The sequence below is a fragment of the Ylistrum balloti genome, unplaced genomic scaffold, assembly GCF_031769215.1.
Source record: "Ylistrum balloti isolate Yb309-2 unplaced genomic scaffold, AGI_CSIRO_Ybal_v1 Utg369772, whole genome shotgun sequence".
Lineage (NCBI taxonomy): Eukaryota > Metazoa > Mollusca > Bivalvia > Pectinida > Pectinidae > Ylistrum > Ylistrum balloti.
This window is the reverse complement of record NW_026781965.1, coordinates 871,115-895,334: the sequence shown is the minus strand read 5'-3', so window position 1 is coordinate 895,334 and position 24,220 is coordinate 871,115. Positions and strand designations below refer to the sequence as shown.

Genomic DNA, 24,220 nt, shown 5'->3' with positions numbered 1-24,220 from the left:
TCAGTTGAAGTCAAGGTTTATTTCTTGAACGATTGACTACACCTGAGATTTGATCAATTCACTATGTTATGAGAGTGATAAAGGCTGTATTATTGGTTGTGGTGTGTGGCCATTCACTATTGATGGAGAAACCCATGGAACACCAGAGCTATTCTTTGGCAATGGTGTCGGTCATGTGACTAGCCATGGATGCTGGAGATGTTGATTAGCATTTGTGATGTCATGAAGTTGAGGTGATTTCCCTTGCACTGGAGAGAGATGATGAGCTAGTTGTAAGACAAGAGGGAACCATCATGGAATATGTGTTAGTGAGGCCCTGAGGACTTGTTTTGGGGAGGCAGCTGGGGGCATATTATCCAGAACACATCATCCAATGGTCAATGGCACTGGCTGACCAACAGAATAGGTCAGGTTAATGGATGTACACACTGGAGTACATAGCCAACAAGACTCAAGTTGTAGGGTCTACCGAGAGGACACTTACACCTCCTTTGGTTATTTGTGGTCAAAGGTAGATACATCTTCAGGGCCATGCTTGCATCAACTGATGAATGGACACTATCAACCTAGCTAGGGCCCTGGAGTGCAGGGGAGGATGTTAAACTGTAGAGGTGAGACAGGGACACACATGTACATACAGTAATGGGCAGCACATGTTGGTCTGCTACACATCATAATGACTGATTAATGAAGGAGCTGCTTTACCTGTGTATATACACATCATAATCACTGATTAATGAGCATCTCTACCTGCATATATCTATACCGTGACTTCTTTCTCGTAACTCAGCTTTCCTGAGAATAACATATATTTTATCATGGTCAACAGACAAAACACAAACAAAGGGATTACTAAGGAAAAGAAAAACAAGGTTGGTATGTGGAGTACACGTAATAGTTCACCTCAGCATTACACGTCACAACTGCTTAATGTCTTTACACTATGTGGTTGAGGAATGTAACAGGATTTCATATAGATCTGCAGTGATGTGTTACTCATCCATGGCCCCTCCCTTTGCCTAGCCCCTCAATGGGGTTTAATTCTTGTGAATGTGGGAGAGTACAGAGGCCGGTGTTGTCATCAGGTACAAGGTCAGGAATCTTACCCGATAAGATAACACTACTACAACTCCTACTCACAGCCATTCATAAAAGTAATCAGCGTGTACGAACGGCCAGTAAAAGCACATGGTCCTCAAAAAGGAAAGAACCGTGTGCGGGTGAATAAGGACACTGACTTATGAAGTAGTAACTGGTGATATAAGTCTAGGTGTCAAACAGACTTTTGAAAAACAAAAAATTTAAATAACCAGACTGTAAGTCTTTGTTAAACTACAACACAATTGTGACCTGTTCAACTGAAAGACACTGTGATTTGCTTTGTTAGTTCAAAGATCAGAGCACAGGACTTTATTGCAGGATTGGTAAATTAATCATACACAGATTACTGAACTTGAATGGATATATACCCGCCACTGAACACAGACATGCGTGAACCACACCACCAACAGGACTGGAGCTACATGTGTGTACAACACTAATAGTACTGTGTATACCTTACCTAGGTGTTGTAACCCCAGTGTGATACAGCCCTTGGGGAACACGGTAGACACCTCACCTCACTCAACCCTACCATATACCAGTTTGTTTCTAAACAAAAATCTTCAGTTGATGCGATTGAGATATGGACTATATGTGATGTGATTTGTAATGGTGTCAGAGAAAATGGCTGGAAGGATGTTTGTAATACATAAGTAATCAGTGATATCATCAACAAATATACGTGTAATGAGGTGGTGATGTAACATTTGGAATGACATCTTTATAAATAGCACTTAAGCTTGCTGACTGTTCCTCAGATCAAGTTTACTGACTAAATATTTACTGGGCCAATGGCCTCCTGTCCACTGGACTCTGTATACCGAAGCACATGTCATTAGCTGAACAAAGACCAGGAAATTGTCGCAGTTAAATCAAATTCTAATGTTGATCTCATTTCCACATTATTGAGTTCATTTCTATGGTATGATAGGGATATACAGCACACAAGCTTTATAAGGAGACATTACGAATTGCACAAGTCTCGGGTGGAGAGAGATCTGTGTCAATGAACAACTTGTATGCCATGTGAGGATCGGCTCTTTGTCTAGTTTTTACTATTGGTTTTACCTCGAGACAGTTATTGGTGTGATTATTACCTGGACTTTTGGACTCTATATGAAATCACTGCTTCAGTATTAGTGTGTTTGTGTAGTAATTGATGTATAAACAGACTACTGTGTGAGTAAGACCTTGTGGCTGTAATTGTGGAGGTGTTGGGATGCTTTTTTACCTAGAAGTCTTTGTCTAGTGATACACAGGTAACTAGTAAACGGTCGTTAATAGGACACATCCTGTCATAACAAAGAGGACGTAGTCGTAACAGGATGTGGTGCTAAGGTCAGTATAATAACTTTAAACATAAATGGCTGAAATGGCTGTGGTCAAGCGGGAAGTGGTCAGTATTATGGATGCTGTTGATCCTGTAGAGTCCACCTATGTCAAAAATTTGTGGAAAAGTCCTATGACAATGACTCCCCCTGCATGTAAAAAGTGCCAAAAAGAACGATCAAGAAACAGTCCAAAATGGAAACAGAAATCTCGCCAGAAGCCGACAAAAGCCAATACCCCAATTGTCATCCAGTTAAAGGATTCGCTAAAGGCAGCTCTGAGACAGAAACAGCGCTCTCTGGCAGACACAGAATTCAAATGTAAGGATGTTGAGGTATCTGTAGACAACGAAGGGGATAGTTCTCAGGGTAGAGATGACATTACCACCAACATCAAACATCTCAAACGAAAGAATGATGTCAAACATCTAAGTGCCTTAATCTCTGTAATAGAGAAATCCCATAAGAAAGACAGATTTACAAATTTTACACATAGTGCCCAAAACAGAAATTCGAAACTTGTGGCTAATTATGTTCTCAATAATGCAAACTATGTAACTGACACAAAGGACAGCTCTCGGCCCAGAAGCATCATTGAATGTGAAAATATTGATGTCATATGCAACGACTTGAATAGTAGTGAGAAAGGATCTGTCACAACAGAAGATACTGAGAGCGAAAATGGATCTACTATCTCTAGTTCTGAAATCCAGTCAGACTCGGATCAGTCTGTTTCATATGAAAATTCAGAGAATTCCAGAATGTCGAAAGATGAGTTGGAGAAATTGGCTCTTTTTACAACAGGTTGTCCCCTAGTACGGATCGATTGCCCGCCTTCAGAGTGTCCCCAGTGTCTCTCTGATTTATATAATAGTCAGTATTACTATAACCATGGCGATAATGCCTTTGAATTCCACAAGAGTCAGGAGAATGAGGAACCAAGTTCTACGTCCTACACTGTGCCCACTTCTACTCAAGACTCGGAAGCAGAAGAGGTATCTGTGATATCATTAACCGATTCTTCTGAAGCCTCCTCTGCCGTCGATGATTCCTCAAAGGCCTTACCTACCATCCCACCTGTCCAGTCTAAATTATCCAAAAATGCTCAACCATTCAAATCTAGAAATCCAAAGAACAATTACCAAAGATCAGACAGGGAAAGACAACTGCTGGATATTGATATCGCTGGAAAGGGAGGTAAATCCAGTGAAGACCTCTTCCCTGATAGTGTGTACATTGATTTGACAGGAACTGATGTAACATTTACTGTGTACTACGATCATAGTTGGTTGATGGATACCAACGACTCATCAAGCATTATAGGTCAGCTACACAGTGCTGACAATAGCTATGCAATTTCCAGAAATCATTCCGTACCTGACTTTATGCAGCAGCCAGGTCTTTTGGGTGACCGCCCTTCTGAATCAATGACAGAACTGTCTAATATGTTGGTGCCACACTGGTACTGGCCGTACATGTACCCTCCAGTATACAGTCTCACTTCCTCAATCTACAACCATCCTGTGAACACAACCAATGTCCCAAAGACACAGATGATACCCCCAAATCAACTTAGATCTTGTAAGTATATAAACAATCTCTGACATGTGCTTGTCAGATCAAGTCAGCAGAAATGGTCATGGGAAACTTAATGTATAATGATATTGAATGGGAATCCAGATCAAGTCAGCAAATATGGTCATGGGAAACTTAATGTACAATTATACAGAATGGGAATTTGGATTTTAATTAAATACGAATATAAAATGCTTAAAATTTGTGTGGGATATATGTAGGATATAAGATCACCATCAAATGTTTTTAAAGCTCTTCCTTATTCATAAGAGGTTTTGAGTTCTATTCTGAAGACAGACTGAGTGTCCTTTATGTTAATAAAGATTGCTGCCATTATGTAAGGACAATATAACCTTAATGTTAAGGATAAAACCTTATAAACAAGGAAATCCCTTGATACACTGTAAGTGTATACACTTATTATAAATGTCTCTCAGGTGTACATCATTTTATATAATTCTGTGAGTAATTTTAGAAATATGATAAACTGTTATCATTATTTCAAGCATAAGCATTAGTTTCAGTCAGGTGTGACTGACTTCAATCTACAAAGGTTGAATTTCCTCAGGTCTGCCTTGTACCCTATCTTTGTTTTCTTCAGGGTTGATCAGTTGAAACATTTGAACTGAAATGGTTGAAAGAGCTTCATGGTGACACAATTAAAGCCTGCTATACTATTTAATTCAGAAACCAGGTCACTGAACCTATAGTCCTAAACTAAAATCATAACTCTTTGTAAGTTGCTGTTACACCACTCAGTTTATTTTGGCAGAAGAGTTCATGTCATATCTATATATTGTCCTAAACTACTCGTTTTCTGTGTTGGAATTTTTAGATTGATAACAGGCCATTAATGCTATGAAATAGTATTCAGTTCTGGTACAATGATTTTGTAACAGTGATATATGTGTCACTATGAATAAAGAACCACCCTAACTGTGAAAGCTTATCCTTGCCAAGTTAGACCAAAACAAGTCTATTTAAAGAGGTTTCCCCTAAGTATAATAGGTTGAAATCGTAACAGAGTATAAAGTGAAAAAACCAGATGAATTTTAAGGGGGTCGAGTTCAGATATGAAGGGCTTATGTACTTCTGTAGTGGATATTCCAAAAGGAAGTACCAGGTACAATATCTGCTGGAGATTGACGTGAATGTTACTTAGATAAGTGATGATCAAACATGTGGTAGTGATGACATCTAAGCCTATCAATTTGGATTATGTAGTTGTTGTGATGCATCTGTATAACTGGACCAAGTGTAACATATTGTATATTCAGATAGATACAAAGAAGTGTCATTATTGGCCCATATGTTTCGACCTCCAGACAGATTCCTCAATAACAGCACCAGCGTGTATATTACACCACTGCATCTGTTACTCATAGATATATTGACCAGACTGTTTTTGTGTAGTCTATGATAACTTGACAGTGTTTGTTTTGGTAATTGTATTATTCCATGATAAATAACAATAGACCATCATCCATTAGGTCGGATGAATGAATGATGGCAAGTTTGTGTGTAATCTTAAGTATAGGTGAATCTACAGTGGTGACTATATTTGTATAGCTACCAGCTGATGGATGTTCAGTTTCTACTCAAGTATTTTGACTTCCTTCCAAACATATAGAACTCAATGTATTCTGAATTCTCATTGGAACACAGAGTTCAGTGTATATGTGATGAATAATAATAAAAGGATGGAATTTGAAATATTTGGCCTAGTGCTAGGGTGAAGGCCCTGAATGTAGTGTACACAGGTTAAACATGTATTATGGATGCATGTGGCGGCCATGGTGCTGTATATGAATAGTGTGATTATGAGGATCTGTGATAGGTAGAGGCCTTGACGTCTGACTTCTGATGACATGAAGGTGGGGGTCTCTCTTCGTTGGAGGCCTGAAATTCCAACTTCTGATCATGTAAAGGTGGGGACCTGTGTGCAAGGTGGAGGGTTTGAGATTTGGTTTTTGATAGTGTAAAGTTTGGGACCTTTGCTAGGTGGAGGCCTTGGGGTCTAACTACTGATGATGTGAAGTTAGGTACCTGTACTAGGTGGGAGCCCTGATGTCAGCTAGGTGTGGTCCTTTGCTAGTTGGAGGCCTTGGGGTCTAACTACTGATGATGTGAAGTTAGGTACCTGTACTAGGTGGGAGCCCTGATGTCAGCTAGGTGTGGTCCTTTGCTAGTTGGAGGCCTTGCTGGAGACATGTACTATCTGGAAGCCTTGATTGTGAGATCTGATGTTGTGAACCTTTGCTAGGTAGAGATCCTGGTGTCTGACTACTGATAATTTAAAGTTAGGGACCTCTACTATTTAAGGGCCCTGATGCCAGAATTCTCACTTGTATTCTTTTAAGTTGAATATAATTCTGGCTAGGAGGAGACCTGGTGCCACCATTTAGGTAGAGGTCCTGGAGTACCTGGTATGACTTCAGATAATGGGAAGGTGGGGTCCTTTGCTAGTTGGAGGCTTTGATCATGATCACTGATATCTAATCATGTGAAGTTTGGAACGTTTGCTAGGCGAAGGCCCTGGGGTCTGACCTCTGATAAAAGGAAGGTGGGGTTCTGTGCTTTGTCAATACCCAAAGGCCTGTATTTGACCAGGGGTGGAGGTCCTGGTTTATGACTCCTGATAATAGGAAGATTGCAATCTGTGCTTGGTGGAGGCCCAAGGATGTGACTAAGTTAATAGAATGATGAAGGTTGGTGTCGATTGAAGAGAGAAAATGTGATGGAATGATTTGGTTACAGGTTGATATTATCACAGCAGTAATATGGGGACTGGGAACCTTTAGTAGGGCTATGGCCTTAGTGCTTTACTTCAGACACACCCCTCTTTAGGCTTGTAAAATTCAGGTTAATGTTTTGTCCCCTCACTGACACCTTCAAGTGCCTGAAATTTGCAGGCTTGGACTCATGGGAGGATTCGGCAGAATGCAGATTGAATGATATTTCAAAATACTATGATATTTTGAGTCAGTTTTTTCAATAATGGAATTAATTAAGGAAAATAGAAAACTTTAAAAGTAAAAACTAATGGAGGAAAATAAAGTTGTGGAAAAAAACATTGTTTTCATGTTTAACATTTGGTGTTTTTGTGAAAATTTTTAGCCATCCAAAAACAAGCTATATTGACACATGTCATCTTGTGTTTTTTTTTTCGCTGCAACAAGCTTAGGGGGACCAAAAAAGGAATGATTGAGTTAGAGATTGGCTTATTAGCTGGAAGACAATGAAATCATTCTGTGATAATTCTACAGTAATTCAGAACCCAGGTTAACATATAACCAGGTATGGTATTACTGTTGGATAAATAGGACCTGTGATGAGATTTTGTTTTCAGGCAGTGGTGCTTTAACTTGAACTAGCGTACAAGTATGGCCCAATGACAATGTACTTGGACCCAGGAGCTAGACTTTTTGTTATATTATATTGTTCCTGAGGTACACATGTAGGCCTTGGTGTTTGTGATAGTGTGATTAGACCCTGGAGCTAGACTTGTGGTAATATATTGTTCTTGGGGTACACATGTAGGCCCTGATGTTTGTGATGTGGTAATATGTTGTTCCTTAGGCACACATGCAGGCCCTGGCATCAGTGATAGTGTGCATGAGAATGTTTGGTATTGATCTAGGGTATGTGGCTTTCCTTACAGATACTGGAGTGATGGAACACTGTATTTAAGCAGCAGGAACACCCAGCAAATACATTGTTATCCCCAATCAATATTAACTCCAGTAATGCCTCATACTATCAGACTTACACGGTTTCCTTCTTAACGTATCAACTTTCCAAACTTTTACGTCCTGTTTTAGGGTATTACCACTACATGTTCAACTTCCTTTTGAACCATGTCCTGTTGAAATTTATTTTACTGGATTTACTGGTATACTTAACCTTCAACTTAAATGTTACAAGGACAAAGAAAATTTTCTTAAATGTTTTATGCTCCTGCCATTTTATGGTTTTGTCATTCTGTCAGAGCTGTGTTTCCACTCATTTACTTTCTAACATATACAGTTGTATGATAATATTATGCATTTCAAGTTCTGATTTGGTTATGGTGTTTTTTCCCAGATTAATGACCTTTTAATTTTAGGAATTTTAATTGTAATTTCAGAAAAAAAATTTAAGAAAAAAAGTCAGCAGGCAGATATTCAATTTCTTTTATTTTGTGAATGATGAGTATACCTCCTATAAAGCAAATTATAGATATAATTACACTCAAAAGTTCTTAACTTTTCCTTGGTTGCTGGTATTCATTCCAACACGTCTATTTACATCAAAATATCAAAATGATGTAATAGTATCCAGTCATAAGGTCACTCTCTGTTTATTTTTTCAAGATAGAACTCAACTGCTTTCACAGAAAATTCTACAGTAATAAGAAAATTTAGTGGTCTTCGGATGTCTTGTCTTATCAATAAGAGTACACCATTCAATATCTGTCAGAGAAAGAATGGTATTTTAAAGCACAAGGTCTACCAGTGTGGACTTGCAAAACTAACTTATTATTATGTGATTGTCCATATCAGTGTCACCTTTTCCAGTATTTTTCCCATGACTTTCTAACTACTTTCCCTTCGAAAAGTGTTGAATCACTGTGGGTCTATTTATATATATAAAAACTACACTTAATTCATGCTGGCATTGGCAAGCCCTTTAATATTCAACACAGATATTAAAATGCAGTAAGAATCTGTACAAAAACTAGAAGTCGTACAGATTCAGCAGTGTTGTAGACAGTATGTATTTAATGAATTGACGTTTCTAGGGCTTGATAATGAGGTTTGTTGATTAAATAGCAATGGATAATCAATTAGTGTACGTGGCTTTGGTTACATGCTTCAATGGTTCTTTTTCTGTAATCTGAGGCATGCATAAACATGTGTTGTAGAGTTTTAAGTTGGGGGGAGGGGGGGGGGAGGGTTGCCAATCAAAGACTGTGTACCTAACTAACACAATGTCTTGACCTGCAAAAGTAGGTAGGCTTAAATGGAAATCGTTAACAATTATGTAACTGACTCTTTGAAATGTTTTTAATCCATCTTTGCTGGGGTTTTTTCTCTGTAAATGATCAGGACATACAATTAAGCCAGTGTACTACTGTAAGCCTATATATGTATCACATGACTGACTTCTACCCGCCTCTAAGGCATTATCGATGCACAGGCACGTAGAGACCTGTTCAGATTCCTCCTTTATTCCATAAACAACTTCCTTTATTCCATAAACAACTGCATTGTTCAGAAGTTCTTTTGTTCTTCATGAAACAAAGGGTCAGGGTTCAGTGGATTCTGAATCCTAATATTTCTTCTGATCAAATTCAATTTATTCTTAAAAGTTATTTTTTTTTTGTTATTTTATTGTTAGTTTTGACAGAATTGTATGATTTACATACATATGTACATAGAGATAGGTCAAAGCTCCATATTATTTACAGCTTGTCAAATTACTTGTCATGCATGCCGTACATTCAACTCAGTCATATTCTTTGTTGTTCACATCCTCATGCTCGATTATGGCATATTTTCTTTAACAATTTTTGAACATAAATATCCTGTGTAGATAGTGGTTGTTAATTGAGTAAAATATCTTTTTCAAAAGCATTTCATGACATTCATGCTTAATGATAAAATGTACAGTATAGCTGTTTCCTAATGTGCTTTTTTATCACATTTCTACCTGTAAGCAACAGTTTAAAACTTCTTTAAAACGTTAGATACCATGCTATTTAAGATTCATCCCATCGGCTTGTTTTTTGGCTTTGTCTGTAAAATCTGGCTTTTTTAGTAATGGATTGTGTTCATAATGGCAGTGTTTTGCAAACTTTTTTGATGTTATATCCATGTTTTAAAATTTTCTAAGATCTGTTGTAATTTTGAAAAGTACAAAATGTAAAGTAGAGGAATTTGTAACATGTTCCTTCCCTCTACATAGGTTCTGTTTAATAAGGTTTGATAAATTAGGTGGTCAGTCCAGAGAGTTATGGGGTTGTGTCATTCATCTTTATGTGGTCAATCCATTAAGTTAAGGGGTTGGGTAATTTCATACGTATGTGGTCAGTCAATGGAGTTAAGGGTTGGGTAATTAAACATTTAAGTCATCAGTCTATGGAGTTGAGGGGTTAGGTAATTTAATATTGATATGGTCAGTCTATGAAGTGGAGGTGTTGGGTAATTTAATATTGATATGGTCAGTCTATGAAGTGGAGGGGTTGGGTAATTTAATATTGATATGGTCAGTCTATGAAGTGGAGGGGTTGGGTAATTTAATATTGATATGGTCAGTCTATGAAGTGGAGGGGTTGGGTAATTTAATATTGATATGGTCAGTCTATGAAGTGGAGGGGTTGGGTAATTTAATATTGATATGGTCAGTCTATGAAGTGGAGGGGTTGGGTAATTTAATATTGATATGGTCAGTCTATGAAGTGGAGGGGTTGGATAATTTGATATTTATATAATCAGGTTTTGGAGTTAAGGGGTTGGGTAATTAACTCAGATGAAGTTGTGTGTACTAGGGTACTGCACTTATCAAAGGGACAGGGCACATGGTATATGTATTTTATAAATTGCATTGATATTCTCTTTTCAGTCAATTCCACTCAGCCTCCCAGCAGACAGTGGGTATGGTTAGCCAATTCTGAAAGGAACAGACCAACAGGTGAGAGAATGTATATTTATATGTATATTTTAAACTTTTGAAATGGATTACAACTTTTGTGAGTGTTTTGCAGACTTTGTACTTCAAAGGTAAAAATCAAAATAAGACAAATCTAAGGGAAACATAGGTATATATATAAAAAAAATGTTAGAAGTGTTTTAAAGCTGTGATGTATCAAGTGTTGACAGGCCTACATGGCTGCAGCTGAATGCACCTAATACTAGTTATTATCTACACTACCTTTTACTTTCAGTTGTGAGCAGAGGTACAAAAACTGACATGATAAATTGTTACACATGGAGTATGGTTCCTAAATTTGTACCACCCATCATTTACCTGACAACTATTTTAACGCTGTCCTTTGTTATCACCTTTCTCTTTAACACTTTGGAAAACCTTGTTTTAAGATTAAATTAGAAAACAGTTACTAAACAATTTGAAAAGTATTTCAGAGTCACCTTTTTCATAAAAAACAGCTATACAGAAATGTCAAACACTAATTTATATCAGCTAAAGAGCAGCTTCTCTAAGAATGTACAAATACCATGTCTATCAAGTGTACAAAAGGTCAAGGTCAAGAATATTAGTTCCTCTAGGTCAAGGTCAGGAATAAACACATACCACTGTATACCAGGTGTACAGATGGTCAAGGTCAGGAATATATGAATGCCATTGTCTTATGACATGTATAACAGTACCTCTAAGTCAAGGCCATGTACACTTGCTCACATTAAGTTAGTCACATAGATAGTTTATCTAATGATTTCCAACAGTCTGTATCATTGTGACTCATTATTGTAATTTCACTTTATTATGGTAGGATCATCCCTACCTTAATGTAAATGATACTGTATTGTGTTATCAGAATGATCTGTACTGAACTGCTGCGGTCAGAGATACATTACCGGGGTATTTCCTGTGATATAGACATATATATGAGATATTAGTGTTGATATTTTAAGGTGCAGAAGGGTTCATGAACAGGATGTGCTGGCTTAATTGAGAGCAGATGAAACTTATTAGATAGTCTGATGCAAAGATTTCATAAAATCAAATTGTAGGCATAAACAAATTGTAACACATGGTCACCTCTGTATGTACATTCAATAGTTAATCCTGCTGGGAGTCATTGGTAGGGAGCCTGTCACTAAAACACAAGTGTCAATTAAAGAATTACTTACAAAAACTTTCAAAATCATTGAATTCATATATAACTTTTTGTGCAGTTGTCAATCTTAATTTTGCAATATATTTCACATTCAATTAATAATGTGTACATAACCCTTTTGGCAACAAAAAATTACATATTTTCATTACACCACCTAAGTATGATCGTGAAACATATATATTAAGCTTGTTGACATTGAGTTCAGTTCACACAAATTCTCATATTAGATCACAGTTCAGAGGACAACAGCTATTAATTTTGTCTGGAAAAAACATGAAAGGTAAAAATTATGTAGGGTATCATATGTAAAACTATGTCTAGTGAAAAGATCAAAGAGAAAAGACAGGTAAAAAAAAGTATAGCAATATGTCTCTGAAAAAAATTAAGCTGGCAGGACTATTAACATACCAGACAGTGGCCCTATTTCTGAATATAAATAATTATGCAGCTGTGAGGATGTACTGCAAGTTCCTCATCTTCACTTAGTATTACTGTAGGGGAAAAAACATGACTATTATCGCTATAAAACTTAATGTGCTGATCAAGGATTTTTATTTTGAGATGTGAAATCTTGTCTTAGCCCAGGTGACACTTTTAAGGGTTTTAAATAGAACTTGATAAGGGGTGGTGGTTTTCAGAAAGAAGAAGATCCTGTTTTTTAGCATTGGAATGTTTACTCATACATTCCCGGTATGATGGTCATTACCACTATGTCTGGCCAGGATAGATGGCTAGAGGCATGCTCATTATGCAGTTCCACATGATGAGGCAGTCAGGAACACACACACTCTCATCACACAGGCCCATATCAGTAGCTTTATGTACATGGCGCACCACATTTGATATATATATATGAACTTGTAGCTATAGGCCTCAGGCTACATGATAGAAAGGCGAATCTAGCTGACCTAGGGATAAGAGATATCAAAACATTTCAGACAGGAGTTTAATTTTTCCTATTTTTAGGGCCCCGAATCAGATGCGGGTGCCGTTTAGTAATCAAGTGGTCTGTCAGATTGTCAGTCTGTCCGTCCATCTTTTGTTGTCTGTTTTTGCTTTCTGCACTATAACTTGTGTGTTTGTTGTCAGATTCTCTTTGAATTTGGTATGTTATATTCCTGGGAACTTACATGAGTGAAAGCTGTCAATATTTGCAAGATTTATGAGACTTTGAATGCCAAAAATATACCATTTTATTACTTTCCACACTGCGTATTTCCAGTCAGATCTTCCCCAAATTTGGTATGTGGGTTTATGTACAGGAGACAGCACATTGATATTTACAAGAGTTATTGGACTTTGAATGCCAAATATATACTATTTCATTAATTACTTTCCACACTGCATATTTGCAGTTGGATCTTTACCGAATTTGGTATGTGGGTTTATGTACAGGAGACAGCACATTGATATTTACAAGAGTTATGGGACTTAGAATGCCAAATATATACTATTTTATTTATTACTTTCCACACTGCATATTTGCAGTTGGATCTTTATCGAATTTGGTATATGGGTTTATATACAAGAGACATCACATTGATTTGATAAGCATAGGAATTTGTTCATATCTAAAAGAGTTACGGGACTTTGAACGCACGCTGGTATAAAGGGTCATCATGGCATCCCCCATAAGTGTTGTTGGTTTTGGTGTGGATCGGAAAATCAAATATCACAATGGCTTCTGATTGGATGAGACATTTTCAAGTTCTTGAGAATAGCTGGTGATATTGACTTCTAACTTGATACAAATTATCATTATGAGGTCCTTCACAAATACTAATTTTTGCATGGATCAGAAAATCCAAAATGGCCACTGTGGTTTCTGATTGACTGAGACATTTTTTAATTTTTCACAAGACGGATGTAATCCTAGCTTGGTACAAAATTATCCTTATTAGGTCAGGACCATGCAGTGCTACTTTTCTAGCTGCGCTGGCATATCAAGCCTTCTGTGCGATAGCTTTAAGATGGGACCTTTCCTTGGCTTTAGTCTAATTTTTTGTGAATAAACTATTTCATAATTGGACATAAAATATTTGAAAAAATGTCTAAAATATGAAATCACAAACAAAAAGATCTGTTGACAGATGGTCATGGATGTAAATCACAAGACACAACAATGGAGTTGTAACATACATACACATTTTGAGAATTTCAGGAATTTTCAGTCGTAACACAAATATAATGAGGAACAGGCTCACTAACTTTATCTGATCAAATAACATTCCTGTGTTCTCTGTGTTTACTGGATTTTATGTGCCTGTGTTAATTGATGCTGGAAATGGTGAGATCATATTTATGTGTGTCAGAATGAGGTTGAAGGTTGGGCTGTAGGAGGGATAGAACATGGGGTGTTTGAGTGCAGAGCCTGCCAGGTGTTACCAAGTAGGATTTTCATACACTGTAACTGTACAAATCATATGAGGTCACATTCAACACAATGCACTCTCGCTGATTTCTGTGGTAATCAGTACAGAAATATGACATTCTTTTGTCAAACACTTATATTGTATTAGGATTTAATGACATGGGCGTAATTCAGGGACGTGAAGTTCAAAGAAAGTGCCATGAAGTAAAGGGTTATTTTCTTTTACACAATGTTAGAAATTGGTTCTGATTTCATATTTATTTCATGTTACTTCATGATGTCACAAATTCTCTTTTTCTCAGAACAAATTAAAATTTGCAATTAATCATTGTGGACTGTATACTTTACAATTTCTACAAACCCGGAGACTAATGAAACCATGTCTCTTGGTATTATTTGTCTTTCATCAGATCAGGAACAATTTGATTGGTTTTAGAAGAAAAATAGATTACTAGAGTTAGACAATAAATAGAAAGTAAAGGATTTTATACAGATATTAGGATTTCATTGTAAACCATCCATAGGCAAGCTAATTAATATCTTGGTCCGCGATTGAAATCTTGTTTCTTTATGTGTAAGCTTAGAAGGTAGACCTAGCAGATGAGTAAAAGTTTTCTATAGGAGCAGACATGAATTAAGTCGTAGGTCTAATATCTGTATGTGGTGTTTTATGACTAGAGGATACATGGTGGGTTAATGTTAGGATTAGATGACAATGTGATCTCTCTACTGATTACACATCACATCTGTATTACATCTTATATCTCAAGAATCCTACCTATAGGTTTTTGAATACTGACAGTTGACACTACTGTAGGAGGTACTTATTTACTGTGATACTTAGTGGTAGTAAGATGGCTAAAAACCCAGTATATGTTATACTGTAGCACAGATGTACCCAGTTACTTGTCCCTCATTGTCGTCATACAGATAATTTTCACTAGTTCTGTGACTGCATCGAAAATTACAGAATAACATAACATTATAGAAGAAATTTAACAGGAACACATACATGTTAGTAATGTCACTTGTTGCAGAAGTAAGATTGAAACGAGAAATCAAATCATGCCTATGTATATAAAATACTATACTTGCATCCCATGACAAGAAATCTATGTACATGTATGAAAACAAACTAAATTAAAAAAGTTCCTAAATCTTACTTTGATGCATGGCTTTGCACAGATTTAGATAATGCTTGAGATTTCTGTTGTATGTTCTGGCCATTGAGGTGATGACATTAGAAATTAATCAGCTTGCATTTTAAAGTACTTAGTGTTCAGCTTATGAAAAATATTGAAATGTGAACAAACGTAAGATCAGGGGATATTTTAGCAATTTTCACACAATTGCTGTGCATCAGTAAGATTATGAAAATGCTGGACTATTAACCATTCTTGTTTCTGGTTTTTTAAAATTGAATTTAATATCTACTATGTATCTTTATACAAAATATATGAAACTTTGTCTAAAGGTGTGAGGTATTGATATCTCTCATACTTGATATGAGAGAAAATGATATCTTTACACTTCCATTGTGTGTTGTACTTGCCAAAACATCATATGTCAAAAAGCACCTGTTTTAATTTTAACAGTTCTGGATTCAAACTGTAAACAGTTTTAAATGCCGACTAACACCATCCAGTATATTGTAGTTCATTTTGGCATAGACATCAAAAGTCCTTTAGCTGTAATAAAAATATGTTGATAACTGCTGTGTTTACTGATTCTATTGTGTACCTGGCCTGTTGACACAAGATCTCAATAATGATTAATATTCAGCTCACAGTGTTGTGCTGTTGTTTATTGCTGAATCGTCAGTAAAATCACTTGACCTTTGGCCTTTTTTGCACTGACTGCACATCTCCAGCACTTTTGTCCCTTTAACATTTGATGAGGTCAGTGAAACACTTAGAACATGTGCCTGTAAGCCTTTGTTGACATGGCTAGATAAAACAATAGAAATGTTTGTTCTGGTTAGTTCCACATGAGTTCCTTCATACTTTGCCTATATACATGGTATATCAATTAATTAATAAATTTCTTTATGCCACCCATTACCAATCACAGGGCACATATTATTACCTATATATGTCTTATATAAATCTTTATGTACATATCCGTGTCCATGATTTCATGTCTTCCTTGTTGAAGACAACATGAACAACACAAGGCAGTGTGTGAAACTGTTCAAGGTCAACAGATTTTATTTGCAATATAATTGTTATAAAAACTAAAATATTGTTTATGTTTCATTTTCAGCCATCTTCACTGTGATGTGCTACAATGTATTATGTGATAAGTATTGCACAAGACAGCTGTACGGGTATTGTCCCTCATGGGCACTAAACTGGGAGTACAGGAAGAAGGGCATCATGGAAGAGATCAAACATTGTGCAGCAGACATCATCTGTCTACAGGTGAGTCCCTTTATATCAGACTCCCCAGGGTTCTTCATCTGCCTTGTACCTTTATCACTTTGCTTATGCACAAGATCTAGATAAATACCATAACCTAACACATCTTGAAATATACTGCAGTTTACCAAACAACTGAACCTGATCATTAAAATCACTGCTAACTCAGTTATTACACTACTGAGACAATTGTGCTACTACTAGTCCAGTTGTCTCACTGTCCAGTGACCACACAACCAGTTGTCACACCATTCAGTGACTAATGATCCAGTTGTCTCACTGTCCAGTGACCACACAACCAGTTGTCACACCATTCAGTGACTAATGATCCAGTTGTCTCACTGTCCAGTGACCACACAACCAGTTGTCACACCATCCAGTGACTAATGATCCAGTTGTCTCACTGTCCAGTGACCACAGAACCAGGTTTCCTTCAGTCCAGTGACCACACAACCAGTTGTCACACCATTCAGTGACTAATGATCCAGTTGTCTCACTGTCCAGTGACCACACAACCAGTTGTCACACCATCTAGTGACTAATGATCCAGTTGTCCAATTGTCTAGTGACCACACAACCAGTTGTCACAGCATCCAGTGACTAATGATCCAGTTGTCTCACTGTCCAGTGACCACAGAACCAGTTATCCCAGCATCCAGTGACCACACAACCAGTTGTCCCACCATCTAGTGACTAATGATCCAGTTGTCCAATTGTCTAGTGACCACACAACCAGTTGTCCCACCATCTAGTGACCACAGAACCAGTTGTCCCACCATCTAGTGATCACAGAACCAGTTGTCCCACCATCTAGTGATCACAGAACCAGTTGTCCCACCATCTAGTGACCACAGAACCAGTTGTCCCACCATCTAGTGACTAATGACCCAGTTGTCCAATTGTCTAGTGACCACAGAACCAGTTGTCACACCATCCAGTGACTAATGATCCAATTATCCCACTATCCAGTGATCATTGATCCAGTCTCGCCATCTAGTTACCACTGATCCAGTTGTACCACTCTCTACTGACCACTAATCAAGTTGTCACACTATTCAGTGACCACTAATCCATTTCCAGCTATCTAGTGATGACCTATCTACTTGTCCACTCTATTGACCACTAACCCAATTGTCCCTCTATCTAGTGACTACATAGCTTACTATGTAGAAGTGACCACTAACCTAATGTCCCACTCCACAGTCCCTGCTTATCCAGGGTGCCACTATCGAGTAATTGCATTTATCTTCTTGTTCCTCTAACCATTCATCACATACCAGCTGTACAGTAACAGTTTTTATCATTTTGGAGTCAATTTGGAACACTTTTGAATTGAGACCACTGGATTATCAACTGGGAGTGAAGGTTACTGGATTATCATCTGGCAATGAATGTTTTTGGATTAACTGCTTGCATTGAAGGTCACTGCATATAGTGCTGTTAGCAAAGTTGCCAGGTTATCATTGAGGAACAAAAGTCTTTGCATTGTCTGCAAGAAATTACGGCATGAAATTGCTGTAAAGCTATAATCATGTGACTGAGAATTTAAGCCTGATCATGAAAACAGCATTATGCTAGCAGGATCATGTGTTTACATTATTTCGTTATTAATTTTCTATTTCCTTCTTCCACTTGCTACTTCACACGTTCCACTTCTAATTTTTTGTTTTGTCTACTTGGTGAGTCTTGTTTGCTACACTACGTTTGTTTACTGTTCCTGCTAAGCTATATTTACTCATGTGTATGATAATATGTGTGATTGTTTCATGTGTCTGGTTCATCATTTAAGCTATATAATCCCCGGGGATTCAATTCAACACCTGATGCCTTGTTGTATCAATAATGATCTGTAACCAACCTAGAATAAAACACTTTGTTTTTGTATTATGTACTGTTTTCTTGTGTTATTTACTAATACTGATTGTTATTTACCAATAACTTACTTACTTACCAATACCTAGTGTTAATTACCAATTGCAAATGTTATTTACCAATACTTTGTGTATTTACCAACATATTTTGTTACAAACTAATGGCTGGTATTATCTACTAACACCTTGTGCTATTCTTAGTTTTCACAATGTCCTGAAACATTGACTAGTTTTTCACAATGTCCTGAAACATTGACTAGTTTTTCGCAATGTCGTTCAACATTGACTAATTAAATAGTTGATGCATGTAAAGATAAAACAAAAAACATGGCTGATAATTGAAAATCCATGCAAATAGAAGAAAAAGTTGGAATGATAATTAAAATAGATATTGGTAGCTGGTACCAGTTCTTTGTCTCTACAACCTAGATTTAGTTGTTTAGACAGTAATTGTAGATATACTGTTGATTTATTTTGCTGTAAGTACCCATATAAACATCCTCCAATGACAGAGGTTATCACTGTTCCTGTCTATCTATGTCTTCAGTAAACCCTACATTTACTCATTCTTTCTTGTTTAGTTTTACACTGTTTGACTCATGAGTGATGACTTAGATCGCAATTTATCAACTTTTGACACCAGTGGGAACATCGTAATGCAGATGTAACAGTTAAATTGGGAAGAGGGGTAACAGTTAGCACTGACTCAATCCAGACACTACATGGATGGTCACAATTCTGTGTTCTGTTGTGACTTATTAGTACTCAAGTCACATCACACAAAATCCATGAAATACAATAAAAGAAGAGGTGGGTTGGTGAGGGGTGGCTCTGAATTGATTCCATCTATAAGCTTGACTTTGTGATATGTTGTGTCAGATTTCCTAGGTAATAAATTAAGAGACAAATATTCATTGAAGTCCTGTTAGTCTTAGTAATGCCAGTCAATACACAGGCTTGCTTACTGCAGAGAGAAATGTGTCTGCTTCAGAGGCTGACAGAAAAATGTAGGTCACTATCCTGTAGCTGGTTGAAATGAATATCAGTCAATAATTGTCTTGTGCACTAGTAAGGGTTGATGGTCCACTTATTGATGTATGTACAGCAACATCAATATAAAGAGGAATGAACGACAATGACATACTTTATGTAGGTTAAAATTATGTAAATTATTTAAAAGAATAGGAATAGAGCCTGGAACAGACATTGGACAGAGATTTGAACAAAAGACTATAGTCAAGGACAGTTTAAAACACAAGTCTCTAGACAGGGGACATAGCCTAGAACACAGGTCTCTAGACAGGTGACATAGCCTAGAACACAGGTCTCAAGACAGGGGACATAGCCTAGAACACGGGTCTGTAGACAGGGGACATAACCAGGAACACGGGTCTGTAGACAGAGGACATAGCCTAGAACACAGTTCTCAAGACAGGGGACATAGCCTTGAACACGGGTCTGTAGACAGAGGACATAGCCTAGAACACAGGTCTGTAAACAGAGGACATAGCCTAGAACACGGGTCTGTAGACAGAGGACATAGCCTAGAACACGGGTCTGTAGACAGGGGACATAGCCTAGAACACAGGTCTGTAGACAGGGGACATAGCCTAGAACACAGGTCTGTAGACAGAGGACAAAGCCTAGAACACAGGTCTGGACAGAGGACATAGCCTAGAACACAGGTCTGTAGACAGGACATAGCCTAGAACACAGCTCTGTAGACAGAGGACATAGCCTAGAACACAGGTCTGTAGACAGGGGACATAGCCTAGAACACAGGTCTGTAGACAGAGGACATAGCCTAGAACACAGGTCTGTAGACAGAGGACATAGCCTAGAACACAGGTCTGTAGAAGTATCTAGCGAGGAGAAAAAATATAACTGTTTAGAACAAATATTGTAGACTGTTTCTATGTCTGTAGCACATAGACAAATCTAAAACCTGCAATTAGGTATAAGCAAGACATTCAGTATATTAGTGTGATGACACACAATCACAGCAGTAATGTTTGGTGGTGTTAAGAGAACAGCAGAGTGTATCAGTATGTAGGTTATGTTGAAATCATCTAAATATGGGTCACACCCTATAACACGTTTCAGGTGATCTATATAAGGACGGTTTTAAGTATCTGTATACAGAGTTGTAGTGTGATTGAAAAGCGATATTTTACTACACAATGAACACTTAGATTTGTTATATGTTCTGTCAGTTGCTAGGCTATTATGTAGGTAGATCCATTTCTTATCAAGGATCTTTATTGTCAGGTGTTTAAGAATTACTCCTATGTCATTAGGTAGACAGCTCTATAAGCTGAAATATCTTATAATGATCTGTTGAATATGTATGGTCAGTAAGGAGATTGACTCCTTACAGCTAGGAGAGATCAATAACCGGCCTAGATTATCACTGAGATATAGCTCAGAATGCCTAGTGTACTGTACCTGTACAGGTAGCAGTGATTATTTTGTGGTACACACCTGTCAGAACATTATCCGAACATTAATATCTCTTAGTCTAAAGCTGCTAATGTTTGTTTGCAGCAGCATTAACACTTCATCTGTTGTCATGTTTCTTCACAGTTGTGATCAGTTAGTAAACAATTGATTAAAATAATAACACCATGTATGTAATTTACTATTGTATGTAGATAATCTGTAACTTATGTATAACAAATTTATAATAATAAATAAATTCTGTATTTACTTAAGACTTTCTTTTCTAAATCTACTTTATTGTGGTAGAATATATAAACTTAAAATACAGGCTTTCTCTCACTATTCAAACATTCACTACATTTTCTATGGTATATTTGCATATTATACAATGAATCCCCTACTTTCCTGATCTAGTTCCTGTTGTGTATATATAAACTGTATTCCCTTTGTGTTAGAGAATGCGAAATGACCTTTTTTCATGCAGATACTCCAACATCAGGTTTAATCACCAAGGACATCATCAAAATTTCTGGCAGAAATATCTTTCGTAAAATTAATTTGTTTTCTTCAAATTGTATAATTTCAGGAGGTAGAAACAGACCAGTTCTACAATTTCTTCCTACCTGAGCTAAAGAGAGATGGTTACGATGGCATTTTCTCTGCTAAGTCTCGAGCAAGAACCATGACAGAATCAGAAAGGAAATATGTGGATGGTTGTGCAATATTCTATAGAACATCAAAGTAGGTATTAAGGTAGTTCATTGGAATTGGCTTGCTAAATCCCAATTTTACCCAACTTCATAGGTCTATGATTTGGCATCATTTTCATTCAATTTGGATCATCTTAATGTTTATGTTCTAAGTTGTGTTTATATAATCAGTTGAGCATCTGGAGTCAGTTTTAGTTACTGTCAAATAAATTTGGGGATAAAGTATTTCAGCAAAATTTTGTAAGGAAATAGGTTTATTGGTTTGGCAGGAAATAGCTTAAAGAAATCAATATTGAGGGTGAATCTACATGTTGTATGTGGAAATATGTTTCTTTGTATATTTAATAATTAAAAATTAAGCCAACAATTCAACTTAAAAATCTTGCTATTGATTTACCAAGGAGATGGCAACATTTGCTGTATTAAATTCTTGCTTGTTTATAGGTATTAGATTGTGGAATGTTGTAACCACATAAGTGAATGAAGATAGTGTTTCAGTGACAATGACTGTTGAATGTTATTTGAGTAAATTAGGGCACTATTACAACAGATTTAGACATTGCCTATGTTGTTGTCCTGATAAATTGTTTATAAACATCCCCAGTGGATTATGTTAACAGTAGGTAATTTTATTCTGGTGATGTTATGTGGAGTCAGAGAATACAAACATTGATGTAGGGAATGTACAATGTTATAGTGTGTTTCTGTTAAATTTTCATAATATGAACTCACCTCTGTAGCAACTGTAATAAAGGCTTTCTTTGTCTTTTCAGATTCTCCTTATTGAAGGAACATCTAGTTGAGTTTAATCAGGTAGCCATGGCCAATGCCGAGGGCTCAGATGATATGCTTAATAGGGTGATGACGAAGGACAATATTGGACTGGCAGCCATGCTGGAAACCAAGGAGGGGGTATTTGAAAATGGTGGGTTCCTAGGGGTTGCATTGGACAACTGACACACGTATTGTAGTTTGAAATATCTTGACTTCTTTAGAAATTGGACTTCCATTGTGGATATTATAAATGGAAATATTTCTGGCCAAGGAAAAGGATTTTCTTTATACAAATCAAAGGAATTAATGTATAGTAAATACTGTTATTCTAGTTAGCTTGTTAACATTAATTTCTAAATGTAAAGAATCCTGAATCAGTTGTTGTGTGGTTATCCCATATTGTTTATGTTATAGGTGCACCAGCAGAGAACTTTGTCCGTCAGCAAATAATGGTGGCAACTGCCCACATTCACTGGGACCCAGAGTTTTGTGATGTCAAGCTCATACAGACCATGATGCTCATGTGGGAACTCAAGCATATCATCGAAGAAAGTATTCGCAGCTTCCGGCCAGGTTCCTCTACCCCAGACATAAACTCCATACCGCTCATACTATGTGGCGATTTAAACTCCCTCCCAGACTCAGGTATGGACACATTTTTCCAAAACATACTTCTTCAAATTCCCTTTTTCTGTTGCAGATCAGTTCTCAATTCAAGAGAGAAAAAGGGCCTGTATCAAGTCCTACCTACAAGCCTAATCCTATACACTAGGGAGACAAGACTTATAGTAGGCTCCACCTACTAGTCATGTCCTATATATAGGGAGACAGGCCTGTTGTATGTCCTACCTACCAACCAAAACCTATACACAAGAGAGACAGGGCTTGTAATAAGTCCTACTTACAAACCTAGTTCTATACACTTATCAACACCATAGTCCTCTTATACCCTAGATTGACATGATTATTAGCAAGTTCTACCTACCAGGATAGTCCTATACATTAAATAGACAAGATTGGTAACAAGTCCTATTTACCAGCCTGGTCCTATCCACAGAGAGATATAGTTCCATTTAGCTTATATAAATACTGTAAAAAAATCCAACCATGTTCAGGTTTAATGTAAAGAGACATTTCAGTAATGTGTGATTGCAGTGTAATGGGTAGATTTGTCAGCTATACGTACATGTTAGAAATGGCTGGCTTAATGCCATATGTCAGCTTGATGATAAATGGCAGCAGCATCCCTGCAGGGTAACATCATTTGGTGTATCCATTTGGCAGAAAATCTGTAGGTGTTATGCATCAAGGAAGTATTAACATTCAGCTTTTGTTAAAAGCTCTAGATATGTCTTTTTTTGGTGTTATAATACAGCATAAAAGCAGAATAAAAAGGATATGGACAGATCATTATTTACAGTTAAGGAATCTATTCTATTTTATCCACTGAAATTCTGTATATTAATCTGTATTTGTTTGTGTAATATATTGATCTTAGAGATAATTTCGAGGGTTTTTTTTATCCATTTCAGGTGTTTTGGAGTTTCTCAACTCAGGAAAAGTATCTAGAAATCACATAGATTTTAAGGAGAGAGGATATGATGACTGTCTACAACGCATCAATGTCTCCACAGAGAAAGATTTCCTGCTTCATGATTTCCGTCTTGGTCGTGCCTACGACAATGATATCATGCCTTTCACCAATTACACGTAAGCTTTTACCATTTTCTTCTTTGATAAAAGATACTCTTTGATTCCTATAACTTTTCAAGCAATTTGTTTGAATTTCACTAA

The 24,220-nt window shown here is 36.9% G+C and overlaps 1 protein-coding gene across 3 annotated transcripts in view; it reads left to right on the top strand.

The window, feature by feature from the left end:
- LOC132543993 (CCR4-NOT transcription complex subunit 6-like) overlaps positions 1-24,220 on the top strand; it is a 47,536-nt gene that overhangs the window by 19,615 nt on the left and 3,701 nt on the right. For 2 of the 3 annotated variants that reach the window (XM_060207551.1, XM_060207550.1), the window contains 6 exons: positions 10,608-10,676; positions 16,478-16,635; positions 21,529-21,683; positions 22,426-22,577; positions 22,841-23,071; positions 23,959-24,136. In XM_060207551.1, coding sequence (XP_060063534.1) covers positions 10,608-10,676; positions 16,478-16,635; positions 21,529-21,683; positions 22,426-22,577; positions 22,841-23,071; positions 23,959-24,136 — 943 coding nt within the window. Of the gene's footprint in view, positions 1-276; positions 4,011-10,607; positions 10,677-16,477; positions 16,636-21,528; positions 21,684-22,425; positions 22,578-22,840; positions 23,072-23,958; positions 24,137-24,220 lie in introns of those variants that run through there. The other variant, XM_060207549.1, reaches the window with a different exon arrangement.